A 14,077-nucleotide genomic window follows, 5' to 3' on the forward strand; every position below is an offset into this window, starting at 1 on the left:
CATGGTACTAGCGTATCCCGGGAACCTTCTCGATCAAGGGAATATTGTACCGGGTAACTCAGTTCACCCACCTCTAACGCCTTTGGAAAGACATAGAGGGAACTGACCATGTCTAGTAGCAAGGGTAGTGCTTTGGGAAGACAGCCTATTTAATGCTACTCCCTAATACTTGCTTTAGTGCATCCGCCTCCACAGCTGATAACATCTTGCCCTAACCTTCTGGAAATCTATTGCGCCTAGATTGTGGAACGCCTTTTGACCGAGGATAACCGCCTGTGGCTTGGGGTCTTCAAGTGTTGTAGTATGTGCCGGGGGGGCGTGTTTATTCTCTTCTCTTGATAATTTCTTCTTTTCTTTCTCTTTCTTCTTCTGTAGATTATTAGTAGTTGGATCATGCCCACTTTACCATCTGCGCAGCGTTGCTCTCTCTTTTACCACTACACGTCGTTATTGCGTTTAGGGGGAAGGATTCCATTAGGGATCCCGAACCCACAACTCGTTTCATTTAGGTATGTCGCAAGCTGGATACCACAAAGCGCAGCTGACGAAGGCAGTGAACGAGTTACGCAAGAAGATCGCGGATACGGATATGAGCATCACGGACCAGTTAGATCCAGGTACGGATGTTCGGGCGATTGCCGAGCGTAAACAACGCCTACTGATTGTGTCGATGTCGATTGATCGTTCTGTTTCTTTATTGAAGAATCGTTGGGTTTTGGCACAGGAGTTTGCGAAGGAGCATCCTGACGAGCAGGGAGAACTACCGCTCCTCGAGTCCTTCCAGTCTCACTGGGAAACCAATGAGATGGATCAGGCAATAGAGGAAGCGAGCGCTCTTCATGATCGTTTGGAAGTCGCTCTCAAGCTTCTACCGCCATCTGAAGTTATTTCGCGTTTTACTCCTTGTGTTTATGATGCTTTTTCCGTTGTTGGTTCCTCTTCTCATCCTTCTTTAGTACAACAGTTAGTTTCCTCACAACAATATTCTAATTCACCCCATCGTTCGATAGTAGACGCTCCGGTGAGTGGACACACTCACTCGGAAGGTATTGAGGATAGTCCACCAGGTCCCAATACACCTACTTCGCTCGATCCCCCAACCTCTGCAAGTACTGCTGGAGTTCCGCAGCAACTGCAGCCTGGGAACAATACCCCTTCAACCAATCCCCACGCTCTTAGTATCCTTCCTTTAGCTCAATCTCAACAACAATCGGCCCCGGGAAACAACCTTTTAACTGGGAATCCAAATCAATATACCCTATCCAACACCGGACAACATCTGAAGCTTCCGGCATTCGAACTTCCGGACTTTAGCGGTGAGCTTGACGCATTTCCTGCATTTTGGGAACTCTTTTCGGTTACGGTTCACAACAACACCAGTGTTCCGCCAGCCGTTAAGTTTTTATATCTAAAAACACATTTGAAAGGCAATGCAGCCAATCTCATCGCTAGCTTCAAACCCACCGCGGAAAATTACGAAGACGCAGTTCGCATCATCCTGAACACCTACAATCGACCAGAAATCCTACGAAGCAGACTCTGGGACAGTTTAGTCGAGATGAGTAGTTCTTCAGATTCAGTAATCGCCCAAAGATCAAAGCTGTGTTCCATCAAAGCTACTTGGTTGCAGATGAAGAATCTGAATGAAGACTCAGGATCGACGGGAACTACTAAAATCATCCTCTCTAAGTTCCCTAAGCGCACACGGGAGAAAGTTGGTGAACTGAAGAAAAAGGGAGATCCTATTTGGACAGTGGAAGAATTGTTGGAGGCCCTCGACACAGTCGTGCAACAGCTCGAAATGATAGAAGATACTGATCCAATAAAAGATCCTCCTTGTTCCATCGCTTCTTCGAACCATCCAAGTTCACATTCTCCAATCAGACGCTCAGGTAGACCAAGATCTCCATCTCGCTACACGGATTATCAGCCATCGTATAGAACACCATCTGGCAGAAGCCGTGTTAGCCCTTGTTCTTCACCTGAGCAGCGAAGTCCGCGCTCATTAAGTCCCAGCTTTACCCGATCCTCACGTCCATCTGTGAGGCAACGTTATCAGTCTCCTGTAGAGCCTCTTTGTCCCTTTTGTCGTAGACGGGGGCACGCACCTGAATACTGTACAGAGGTACAAACTCCGCAGGAACGCCGAGATGTCGTCAGAGGTTTACGACTTTGTTGGAAATGTTTGCGACCGGGTCATTGGAGCGCAGAGTGTTCGGCTCCTCGATGTCCTAGTTGCTCGCAAGAACATCATCCTTCTCTTTGCGTGCAAGGAAGGATTTCGTTACGTCGTCGTAGTTCGCGTAGACATTTCTACCATAGTCGCAGTCCTCGTAGGAACGAGTATTCGCCAAGACGTACTTATGAATATCCATCTCGAGAGTCGTCACGAGAATCTCGTCCTTCATACCGGTCAGACAGAAATCGGAGTGAATCGCCAGCGTCACCATATAGGCGAAGGAAAGGATCACCATATCCGAGACGCGTGGAATTCGCAGAACATCATCGGAATTCCTCTCCTACCACTCAGAATTCTGTCCTTTCGTTTAAACATCATGAGACTACCGCATCAGGCAGGAATATTGCTCGATGCAGAGATGAGCCTCGTTATTCCACCTCAAGTTCGGTAAAGGGCCCATTGCCGTCATACTCATCAATGCATCAACAATCACCACCTCAACATATTCCTCGTTTGATGGTAATCTCTATCCCTACTGTGAGCCGTATGACTGGTACTGAACAATTCCTTACAGTCCTTTTGGATAGCGGTTCTCAGTCCAGTTTCATACGTGAAACCTTGGCTTTGGAATTGGGTTTACCCTTTCGCTGCTGTAAGAACGTCACCACGATCACTTTCGGAGGACATCGGTCTTTAGAAGATGCTGTACAAGTTGACCTTATACTTAAGGATCAGTACGACGAATCAGTCCTAATTCAACCTTGGACTATCGATAACATCACTACTGTTCCGTTCGAAGGAGACTTCAGTTATGAATACGCTCCTGGAAAAGGTCACGTGCAGATTGATGTTCTAATCGGAATTGATTACTATTGGCAGGTTATCGATCCTCAAAAAAGTTACCGCCTTCGTTCGGGTCTTATACTATCTAATACGAGATTCGGTCCTATTATGTCAGGATCTCGTGACCGCACGAAGGAACTATTAACATCTGCAGTTGAGCCCACTCGGGACGTCAGTGTGGGCAGACAACGCAACGGTACAGAAAGATCTGTTCGAGACTTGTCAGGTTACGATACAGCGGTATGGGATAATCCCATTATAGTAGGCGCCGACACCATCAGGCGAAAAGACGAAAAAGTTAGGGTCATGAGCGATTCCACCTACGCTCAATTTCCTCAGAAGTCCTATCATCCTCAGTTACGCGCTAGTAGGGTTTCGGCAGATCGTCACTTAGAAGATCAGCGTGACAGATACCGTGCAGCGTCATCAGCACGGAGAGATTATTGCCAGACCTACGAACAGCAGTCAACATCTAATATAATTGAGGACGTTACGGATATTTCAAAGGATTGGCCCTATCTTTTAATACAAGCCATGAAAGACGGAATATCCGGATCAGAGCAAGCAGGAACATCTGAAGTAGTAGTAGTATATGGCTCAATTGAATATCCTAACCCTTTGGGGGTCACGATAGAGGATGTCAATTCGATCAATTACACCATACAGTCATTGACACCTAATTTCGTTCAGCCGTCAAAGGTAGTTAAAAGGTCATCGTCACCCTAGCTATCGCATTGTAAGTGCTTTATTAGCGTAATTATCTACCTCTAGCAGTAAAAGTAAGCATTTCCTTCTTTCTCATTTATCTCTTTCATTCTTTTTCTTATCTCTCTCTATGGTTGTTGCGTCATGTTCGCGATTTTGTGCTCTACGGTTGAACCTTAAAGGTAGCATCCTTGTGGATCCTATCGCGAGATACCGTAGTACAATTTGTAACCAGAGGCGTCGTTAATAGTCAGCGTCTAAGATCTCTACGGCGTCAGTGAACATCTCGTAACACCTTTTCTCTCTTTATTATGCGTGGTAACACACGCATTCCCTCTTTTTCTCACTCTCTCTCTCTCTTTCTTGCTTTCTATCGCTATATCTTATATTTTTCTTTTTCACTCTCTTTCTTAATGCGCAATAGCGCATATCCTTCTTGTTTCTCATAGTTTTTATAAGGCGTGATAAAACAATATGTAAATTTTCATTTTGTATTTCGCTTATTTGTAAGTTTCTATTTTGCCTTTAAGTTCTATCACGTCTTCTTACTTTGTTTTCCTTTATTTTTCTTTCTCGCTTTTCCTTCTCTTTTTGCTTTGCTTTCTTGCTTTCTTTTTCTCTCTTGTTTTGCTTTGCTTACTGCTTACTGTCTAGCCTCTTTATCGCTTAGTTATATTATTCTATTGTAGTCTATCGTAGTTAATCGTAGTTTATAACCGTAGTAGTAGTTAACCATACACTTACAGTGACATTAGCTATTGAATACCCATTCGTATTTGGCGATAACCCGCTGAGCTATATTACTATGACTGATCGCGAAGATATTCCGCCGTATGCCCAATCTGAGGGCAAGCAGAAGAAAGGCCAACTGAGTCGCCGACAGCAGGATGTATACGCGCAATCGTCAACAACAGGTACGAAGGATAATATATTCTTCTTTGGCCGTATTATGTCTTACCGTTCGACTACTTTGTTGTCCATTCTTGCTAGGAAGCTATGCATGAAGCTATAGTTTACCCCTTTTTGGCTCTTTTGTATATTCTGCGAATCGCAGTCTAAAACGTAAAGTTGAGCTTCATCCATAACTTCTTATTCGTTTCTACCGCCTACAAATCTTAGTCTTTATCACAACATCTTATTGCGCGACAACGCTATCTTGTTTGCTAGTAAAGTCGCTCATCGCCTAAGACTAAAGAGATTTGAAGACTGTAGAAAAGAATGATCAAGTGAATGATCCCCATGTTCTTTCAGCGTCGAGTTGTGAAAGCCATGAAGAGCCTATCGCCGTCGTCACACCGCAATCTGTTCCATCTGTTCTTGTCTCTTCTACCTATACTCATTCTCCTCTTTCGCACGCGCCTAATATTCCATCATCGTCTTTAGCGCAATTTACCACCTCTATCGCGTTAGACAGCGCGCAGTGCGCAGCGCAAGCAGCATCTAAGTCACCCGTAAAGTTTACGCATAAGCAAGCGACCACTCAAACACCGGCGAGCCCTCCATCAGGCGTAAAGTCCACCGTGTTAACATCTATGACGCCAGACGTCAAACGGAGGATAATGTCGCTCGCGCAAGAAGAAGCGCGTCGCAACCTCATTTCAGCTTCTAACGAACTGGAATTGAGAGAGATCATCGCGACAATAGAGCGACAGCGGAGAGAAGCCCACGAAAGGTCAAACGCCGCAGGGAAAGACGTACCCCTCAAGGCGAATCCTTATGCGCATTACTTTTTTCCAACATTAACGGTTACTGAACATGCTGCTTCTTACATCATACCGCATACTGTAGAGGAATTAACTGCGCATCAATTACGCGTAGTGTATGAGTATATAGCGCGAACCAACTCCATCAGGTCGCAGATTCCATCCTTGGTAGAAAACCCTCCGGAGGTAGAAATGACTCCGGAAGTGGAACGAGAGCAGGTTGGACGAATAGTCCACTATGTGCGACAGCTGAAGACCATTTGTGATTCCGCCATTTTAGCGTTTCAGAATGTAGGTACCTTAATCGTTTGCAAGCCCGCGCATCAAATCCGCTATACTGTTCTCATGGCTTGGATCCATGAGTTGCAGCACTTCATCACTGCAATCACAGTTCAGCGCGATTTGCTTCAAGAACTAATGCTGCCTCGTTTTTTAAGTCCTGCAGGCGATCAAGACTATATGCGCGCCACGTTAGAAGTCTTCCACGTTACAGAGGACGTACTTCGAGAAGCGCTGATGAGTTCAGCAGCCATTTCGGCACATGCTACTCGATTAATACGCACTCTGGAAGCGTTCCAGTTGATGCACGTGCTGTATCATCAGCATCGTTATACTACTCCGCTGGACGAAGACTATCAACGTTTGCTTGTTCCACCTCAAACAGGTAACCTACCCACAACACCAGAAACGTATACGCAATCACTGCGTTGGTGGCAATCCAATTACGAAAAGGCCTTGCACACAACTGTGACTTCAGAATACCTGCAAGTTGTAGAACGCGAAGGACCGCTTCTTCCGGAGGCAGTTAGGGAACATGGTAGATCAGCAACAAGTTCTGCTTCACCACCACCACCCGCGAGATCCGAATCGGTAGCGAAACCGTCCGTAGCAGTCACTGCTGCCCCGCAGGCTTTAACGCCAACTGAGCCCAGTGTGACTCAAGGCGTGACGAAGAAGCCCGCAGCCGCGCAAGAACAACCTAAGGCAAGTAAGAACGCAGCGTTATGGACGCCCACAGAAGACGTGTCACCGCGTAGGTTAACAGCCGCGTCATCTGTAGATCCCTCATTGGGTAAGGAAAGTACTTCCGAATCCTCTGGGGACAGTAATGCGACCGTAGCGCCTACCGCCTCTAGAGCGCCTAGTGTAGTGACTAAGCTCGCGAGAACTTCGGATCCTACGTTAGCAGACTTTCGCCGTTCTATTTCTTCTCAGAAGCCTCATCAAGACATCAGAGTAGCGACGGAAGCAGGTAAGAAAGAACAGCAGCCAAATTCACCATCGGCTAAGTCCACGGAGCCCTCAAAAGAATCAGCTTTATCTAAACAAAGTTCATCCATACCTAGTTCCTTACGCGCAAAACCTAGGTCCCCATCCCCATCCTCGTTCCGGGGGGAGGCTGGACTACCGTCCAATCGTTCGCATTTCGGCGAAGGCACTAGTCAAGATGAACCGCAGTTTAGAGCGAGGGAATCTCTGGACCGTGCTAGGGCACGTTCACGAGATCCGCCCTCAGTCAGATCATGTAGTGTGCATTCCGAACGCCAAAGTCCATCACGCCGAGAACCATGGCACAGACCACCTTGTGCATTTTGTCTTGGTAATACGCATTGGAGTGCGGAATGCCCAAATTATAGGATTTTGTCGGAGCGAGTGTATATGGCAGAAGATTATCGCATTTGTTCTAATTGCCTTCGCGATCACTTCGGTGATTGCATTCGTGTCGACAATTGCGCTTACTGCCGTATGCCTGGCCATCATCCGGCTTTCTGTGTTGATAATCCGTATGTTGAGTCGGATGTCGGCATGCCCGCAAGGCAGTTCTACCAAGAAATCGCCAGACGGACTTACCAACGTCCACCTCCAGGTCGGATTTGCAGAAGACCGCATGATTACCCGCGACGTCGAAGTTTTAGACAACCTTCTCGTTCGCCATCATCATCCCCTTCGAGGGGAGGATATCGCTATTAAATCGAAGGCTGACTAAGACTTAAACGTAGACTAATACCTGATTTAGATAAATACCCGACTTAGACGAATACCCGATTTGGACGTTTAGCAAGATTGACGAGCATTACGATCAGGATTCGCATTGATTGTCGAAAGTGTTACCTCAGTAACTTTGTTCTGATTATCGCCTAACGCTATACTTCGCTTATCTTTGTGTTATAGCTCTGGAGATTAAAAGATTGGCGTGAGTATGGTAAAACAGCAGTTAGCCGTCTGAACGAGTTATATGAGGGAATGGAATCCCCATGTGTATGTGCAGGATGACTTGTTCATCCCTGCTGGAATGAGGCGAAGTCCTCTTGTCTTTCTTGCACCTTGTACATATTGTATATAGTTAGTTACTCTTTTAGTGTGCATTTAACCACTTGGTAACCTTTGAAGCTTTGCATGTCTTTTACGTTTTATTCACTCTTTGTATTTATTTTATTACGCACATATTTAACCCTTGTATTTAACCTTTTGTATTTAATCTTTAGCTTTATTGCCTTATTATGTTTATACTTTGCTCACTTATTTACTTGGTAGTAGTGATAGCATTTGATTAGTAGATGTACCGCCTGTAGTGGGAAAGCATATGGAACATTATAAACGTAGGCTAAAAGGATCCATGTCCTAGCTCCTCAATGCTACGCCGTTACCATCGGTGTTGCCCATGCCATTCTTTGCGCTCGTGGGGAGTGTCGCGACTCGCATCGCTCCTCACGATCAAAGCCTGGCCGGGAGCATTGCTAACCGCGCTCGGTAGCCAAAGGCGCGCGCTCTCACCAGCGTACTTTGCCATTGGTTGCCGTCTCCCGCGGAGCTCCGCCCACTCGAGCCCAGGCTATATAAGGGAGCCGGTTTGCCAGCCTTCTGTTCTCTTTCTTTTTCTGTTTCGGTTTGAATTGATTTCGCAGTAGGCTCGGTATACGCTAACGCATTGCTCCGTTGTATTCGCCTCGCGTTTGTGAAGTGGTGCTTTGTTGTGCATCATGATGAAGAAGTAATACGCACGTGCAAGGCACGTGACGGGAAAGGGATGTAACATCTTGGAAAAGGAAAGTAAAGAAGGATCACAACAAGGCAGGGAGTGCCACGCCGTCGCGTAACGCCTTGGTGGCACGCGGCCGGCGCTAGTCGGCATGGTCCATGAATATCTTTTCCCCCAACTTAGTAGTATCCATATGGTTTCCCCTCCTTTCAAGATAACGTAGAATGTCATAATAGAGAAGTTAATAAACATGCAATGTAGCCGTGCTGGAGCATGAGATGGCTACTGAAAGACAGGCGGCCCTAGGCCAAAGGCGGGAAACGTCTAGGAACATAGAGGGAAAGCAGGGGCAGGTTCGCTGACCATCGGAGAGAGCCTCTCTAGCCGAGACCGAACCCCGAGTCGCAACAATGTATGTACATCGGTACAAGGTCGCCGTAAACATTCGTTATCGTGGAGCGTCCCCTTAAAGGCATCACCCCACGAATCTGAGGTAATAGGGTGGTCAGGTGGAGTATTCTTATACGGGATCGTAGATTATGGAGGGAAGGGTGATTCCGTCCATTTCTTCCTAACTGCCATAAAAAACGGCCCGGAAGACACGGCTTTGAGCGCTCCGGTGCGCTATTTTCTACAACGAGTTCTACTGGAGCGCGCCAGCCTTGTGCACGCGCCGCATCTTCCGGGTCGTTTTTTACGGCAATTAGGAAGAAATGGACGGAGTCGCCCCGCTCTTCACTATTCCGTATACGAATACTCCACCTGAAATCCGTACCACCTCAGATTCGTGAGGTGATGGCTTTAACAATCCTAAGCAAAGGTTCATACACAATCGCTTATCTCATTTTTCACTCACCGGAGTGCAAAATATGTCCGAATAACCACCCAGAGGGTGATTGCATGAGTTCATGTGTTGTTTATATGATTTCCTGTGTGCAGTGTGGTGACGAATACATAGGAGAAACAGCTAGACATACTATGTATTCGAGTCCACGAACACCTGGATGGCAAAAGGAAATCATGTGACTCCACTGCATTAGGTTGTCGTTGGGGTGCGTATGGCGTCATAACGGAGAAGATTTTAAAGTTAAGATCATGATTTTGGCGCGCGAACCTAGTATTGCGGCGCACAAGGCTCTGGAAGCGTTTTGGATACACTCCAAAGGCCCAAATATGAATTGGAAAGCGGAATGCCTCTGCATTACGCGGGAACCTGCGTCCTATTTAAGGTATATATTTGATTGCGCTAATCACCTCAGCACAGGTAACTGGCTGTAGCAGAATAGTCAGCTGATCACTAAAAGTACGATGTTCTCTTCTACTGGTAGCTATGAGGCCCAACAATAAATTTAGGGCTTTCGTTGTTCGGCGGATAGGGGGTTGATCGGATAATTCACGTTCTATTTCACCTTTTTAGGGTCTGAAGAAGGCAATATTGTCCAAACGTTGGTTGCGAATAAAGGATTATAACAACTTCGTGTCCGGGTCAATTAAAAAAAAGCAAATATCCGCAAACTTACGGTGCACTTTTGGCTGGTCACAGGAAAGCAACAGAACAAAGCGGAAACAAAAGGTCATCACCAAATAAAAGGAAAACCCTACAAGTTTTCTTAGTATGATGCGAACGCGCTGATTTTATTCGTGAAGTTTCTGGATACAACATTCCCTCCAACGGTGGGTAGGCAGCGTTTCTGTAAAGCCATGGTTACCGCGATCCCTGGATCTGACTCCCCTTGGACTTTTGGGTACTTGTAGGGTTATGTGAAACAACATCTGTACAGTGAACGTATCAGCGACCATTAATCATTTTGAAAAAATTTCTAAAAAAGTCTTAGAAAAATTCAATTTAAGTCACAGAAGTCATTCATTCGTTACACCAGAGCTCCATAACCGCATATGGGAAAACTTGAGTATCGTTTAGATGTGTGTAGGTAAAAAAAAATGGAGGCCATATCGAACTTCACTGAATAGGTGAGAAACGTAAAGAGTTTTACTTACATTTTGTGTAGAACTTCACATTCCTATCTCGTTTTTTTTTACTTTCCTGCGACCAATCTAACCTTAGGGACGTCTTCCATGTTTATGGATAAAAAATTTCCGTAAAGCAATAGAATATGCTGCGAAAAATCGTCCAAAATTAGAAAAACAAGAGAAGTAACCGCGGTTACAGTGCTTTAATTGCGTACGTAAATATCTAAAAGAAACGAAAACGAATAAATTCTTGGTTTTCTCTCTTCTTAACTTGAAAAATTCAAAGAAGAGAAATCGATTACTTTGTTCATGTAGTTAGCGATGTTTTAGCTGAACACCTTCATAATCCTTGATCCGGTGATTAAAATGAATAGAAGTTCAAAATCGCCTACAATGTAGGCCTCAATTCCTTTGAATAAATTTGAAAAATTCTCAAAATCCCCTCTTCTTTTCTTCTTTTTTTTCGTTCTTTATTTTGAATTTGTAGGAAAAAACAACAAAAAAGAAGAAAACTTTCTGTGCTTTAAAAATATAATTATTTTATGTTAAACAGTCTTTGGTAGAATAATATAATAGGGGGAGTTTACAAATTTAAGCGATACTTATTTTGCGACTTTTTAGGGTAATTATTTTTAAAAACAATATTATAAATTTATAAACAGTATTTTAAGCACGCCTAATGGCCGAAGATAGAAAATAAGCCAATAAAACTCTAACAAAAATTTCTAAGAATTGATGGTCATGTTGCAAATCTCTATTTCTCTTTAAAAAAAAACTTCTATTTAATCTTTTAAGAATTTTATGAGAGCTTGTACATACGTTATAAATGATATCAACGGAATTAACCAGTAATTTTTTCCAGCTGTACTAAACTTTTTGTAATTTTTTTAAAAAAATTTCACTCTTTTTTATATGTAGTACATGTGTACGTGACATTGTGCACATATAATAGTTTACATTTTCCGACAATGCACTCAAATTAAAAAGAATTTAAAAATTACAATTTCTATAAGAGAAAAACTTCTTTTTTTAGAAAGTGAAAGATTAAATGCTGAATTTTTGGAGAGCATTTAGGAAGAAAGCAATTTTACTATGTAAAAACAAAAAAAAAATCCAAAAATAAGTTTTAAAAAAATAGGGGAAGGTGAGAATTCGCGTGCTAGGATCGGGAACAAAAAAGAAAAAAAACTTTAGCGTAGGATTTTGGAATAAACAAAGGATTTCAGTGTAGTTTCAAAGTCATTTATATTTGAAACTGCACTTGTCACAACGGTTCCTCCAAAAGGGAACCATTCGCTAACCTCAATCTAAATCCTGGATTACCGTGTCCGTTGCAAAAAATCTCAGCCATAAAGGTAATTCTATATGAAGAGGGTGGATGGAATTCCACTACGTAGGTGGTAAATGGCTATGGCGGGTCCGCCCGCGCGTGTGTGTCAGGCTCAATTTCACGGATTTCCGGCAATTTTTCGCAGCATATTTGAATGTGGTGGTTTTTTTTTTTCCAGAGAGTTTCTTGCAGAAAGCTGAAACCGCAACATGTTCTCATGTTTGCCGGCGATTTGCGATGACGACGTCGATTAGTCTTGTCTCCAATGTTATTCTTTCTTCGGATAAAACCTTTTAATCCCGGGGATTGTTAAGCGGATTGGCGGAGCGGTATTCGTTTGTACGACCGAATGTCATCATACAAACAGAGATCAACTCCGCTGACAGTCTAAATCAACGAGATGGAAGGTCGCGGCAATCGCGTCACTAACTCTCTGGTACCGGGGGTCATCCACTTTTTCCCCTCCTCTCCCTCGTCGAACTCCTCAAGGTTAAGTGCCATCGTTAATGATGTGCTGCGGAACAGGTGCGAAAACCTATGATTTCCGAGCGAACGTGGGTTGATCTCGTTTCTCCGCTTTTTTTTCCGCCCGGTCGAATAGGTGAATACGTGGCGCGAAACCATCATCAAAACATCTATACACTACTATTTATACGTTCAGTAGTGCGCGAAATTTGAAAATAGCAGAGTACGTCAATGAGGGTTTGTACTCGAGTTGATGGCGGAGGTGAATGAGGAGTTCAGGCAGGTGTCATCCACATGAATATATCATTAGGGGAATGATTAATTTAAGTTGTTCGCTCGAATCCTAGTCGAACCATTGTTTTGCCTTAAGGTTCTGGACTTAAGGAAAGGATCTCTGGAGGGAGGGGGAATTTTCACTTCTTGTAGGAGCAGAATGGTCCCACACACAGATTCGCAGGAAAAACCATCTTTGCTCTACAAAGTTCAGGCTAAGGATAAAAAAATAATCAATAATAGTAATAATTGGTTAATTAAATGATAATAATTAGTTGTTAAATCACAATAATACGAATAAATACGGTAATAAATGTATTATTATAATAATTAATTAACAATTAATATTATCATTGCTTTAGACGGTGATTTTAGAGGGGTTATTATTATTATTATTATTATTATTATTATTATTATTATTATTATTATTATTATTATTATTACTATTATTATTATTATTATTATTATTATTATTATTATTATTATTATTATTATTATTATTATTACTATTACTATTATTATTATTATTATTATTATTATTATTATTATTATTATTATTATTATTATTATTATTATTATTATTATTATTATTACTATTATTATTATTATTATTATTATTATTATTATTATTATTATTATTATTATTATTATTATTATTATTATTATTATTATTATTATTATTATTATTATTATTATTATTATTATTATTATTATTATTATTATTATTATTATTATTATTATTATTATTATTATTATTATTATTATTATTATTATTATTATTATTATTATTATTATTATTATTATTATTATTATTATTATTATTATTATTATTATTATTATTATTATTATTATTATTATTATTATTATTATTATTATTATTATTATTATTATTATTATTATTATTATTATTATTATTATTATTATTATTATTATTATTATTATTATTATTATTATTATTATTATTATTATTATTATTATTATTATTATTATTATTATTATTATTATTATTATTATTATTATTATTATTATTATTATTATTATTATTATTATTATTATTATTATTATTATTATTATTATTATTATTATTATTATTATTATTATTATTATTATTATTATTATTATTATTATTATTATTATTATAAATAGAATACGGAGGGGATGTAGAGTAGTCGGTAGGACATTCCGATGCAACTGGAACTGCGCGATCGGTCAATGGTTCGAAACAGCCTCGAAGCCCACCAAGCTTTTCACCCAGCCGGCATCGAAAAACTAGCACCAGGCTCGTCTGTGAGGATAAAAACACTGACTTGACACATCGGCTAGTCTTCCGTAGGGTCATTGTAGAGGCTAGTAAACCTCAAACGACACTGAATTGAAGTGAAGGCGTTGGCGAGGGTCCCAAGTGGATTGATTGCCGCTAGACACTTTATCTTTTATTCTTTTCCAATAACTTATGCGGTAATCATAAAAAGTAAAGATGATTAGTAGCAATTATATAGAAATGGTAAGTAACAATGACTACAGAAATAAATAAAATTGGCTTTTAGGGTAGGAGTCCCTGAAAAATCATAACTGCCATATTTCCGTTACAAAGAATATAAAAAATCTTTCGTGGGGAAAATACGATT

At 41.6% G+C, this 14,077-nt stretch overlaps 3 protein-coding genes across 4 annotated transcripts; all 3 read left to right on the plus strand.

Moving 5' to 3' along the window:
* Window positions 1-511: 511 nt before the first annotated feature.
* On the plus strand, window positions 512-3,748 carry RB195_015886 (uncharacterized protein; the record flags this gene model as incomplete). The annotated part of the gene is made up of 1 exon (XM_064206808.1): window positions 512-3,748. The coding sequence occupies one exon, from the start codon at window positions 512-514 to the stop codon at window positions 3,746-3,748; it is 3,237 nt and encodes a 1,078-aa protein (XP_064062689.1).
* Window positions 3,749-3,857: 109 nt separating this feature from the next.
* Window positions 3,858-7,401, plus strand: RB195_015887 (uncharacterized protein; the record flags this gene model as incomplete). Of its 2 annotated transcripts, XM_064206809.1 has the most annotated exons (3): window positions 3,858-3,909; window positions 4,474-4,641; window positions 4,979-7,401. In XM_064206809.1, 3 exons carry the CDS (start codon window positions 3,858-3,860, stop codon window positions 7,399-7,401), a joined length of 2,643 nt encoding a protein of 880 aa, XP_064062690.1. The 2 variants fall into 2 exon arrangements, with proteins under 2 accessions (XP_064062690.1, XP_064062691.1); XM_064206810.1 differs by lacking the exon at window positions 3,858-3,909 and having other exon boundaries at window positions 4,533-4,641.
* Window positions 7,402-12,111: 4,710 nt separating this feature from the next.
* RB195_015888 (uncharacterized protein) lies at window positions 12,112-13,591 on the plus strand (the record flags this gene model as incomplete). The annotated part of the gene is made up of 2 exons (XM_064206811.1): window positions 12,112-12,147; window positions 12,812-13,591. 2 exons carry the CDS (start codon window positions 12,112-12,114, stop codon window positions 13,589-13,591), a joined length of 816 nt encoding a protein of 271 aa, XP_064062692.1.
* Between the last annotated feature and the right edge of the window lie 486 nt (window positions 13,592-14,077).

Source organism: Necator americanus, chromosome V (assembly GCF_031761385.1).
Source record: "Necator americanus strain Aroian chromosome V, whole genome shotgun sequence".
In the NCBI taxonomy this organism is placed as follows: Eukaryota; Metazoa; Nematoda; class Chromadorea; order Rhabditida; family Ancylostomatidae; genus Necator; species Necator americanus.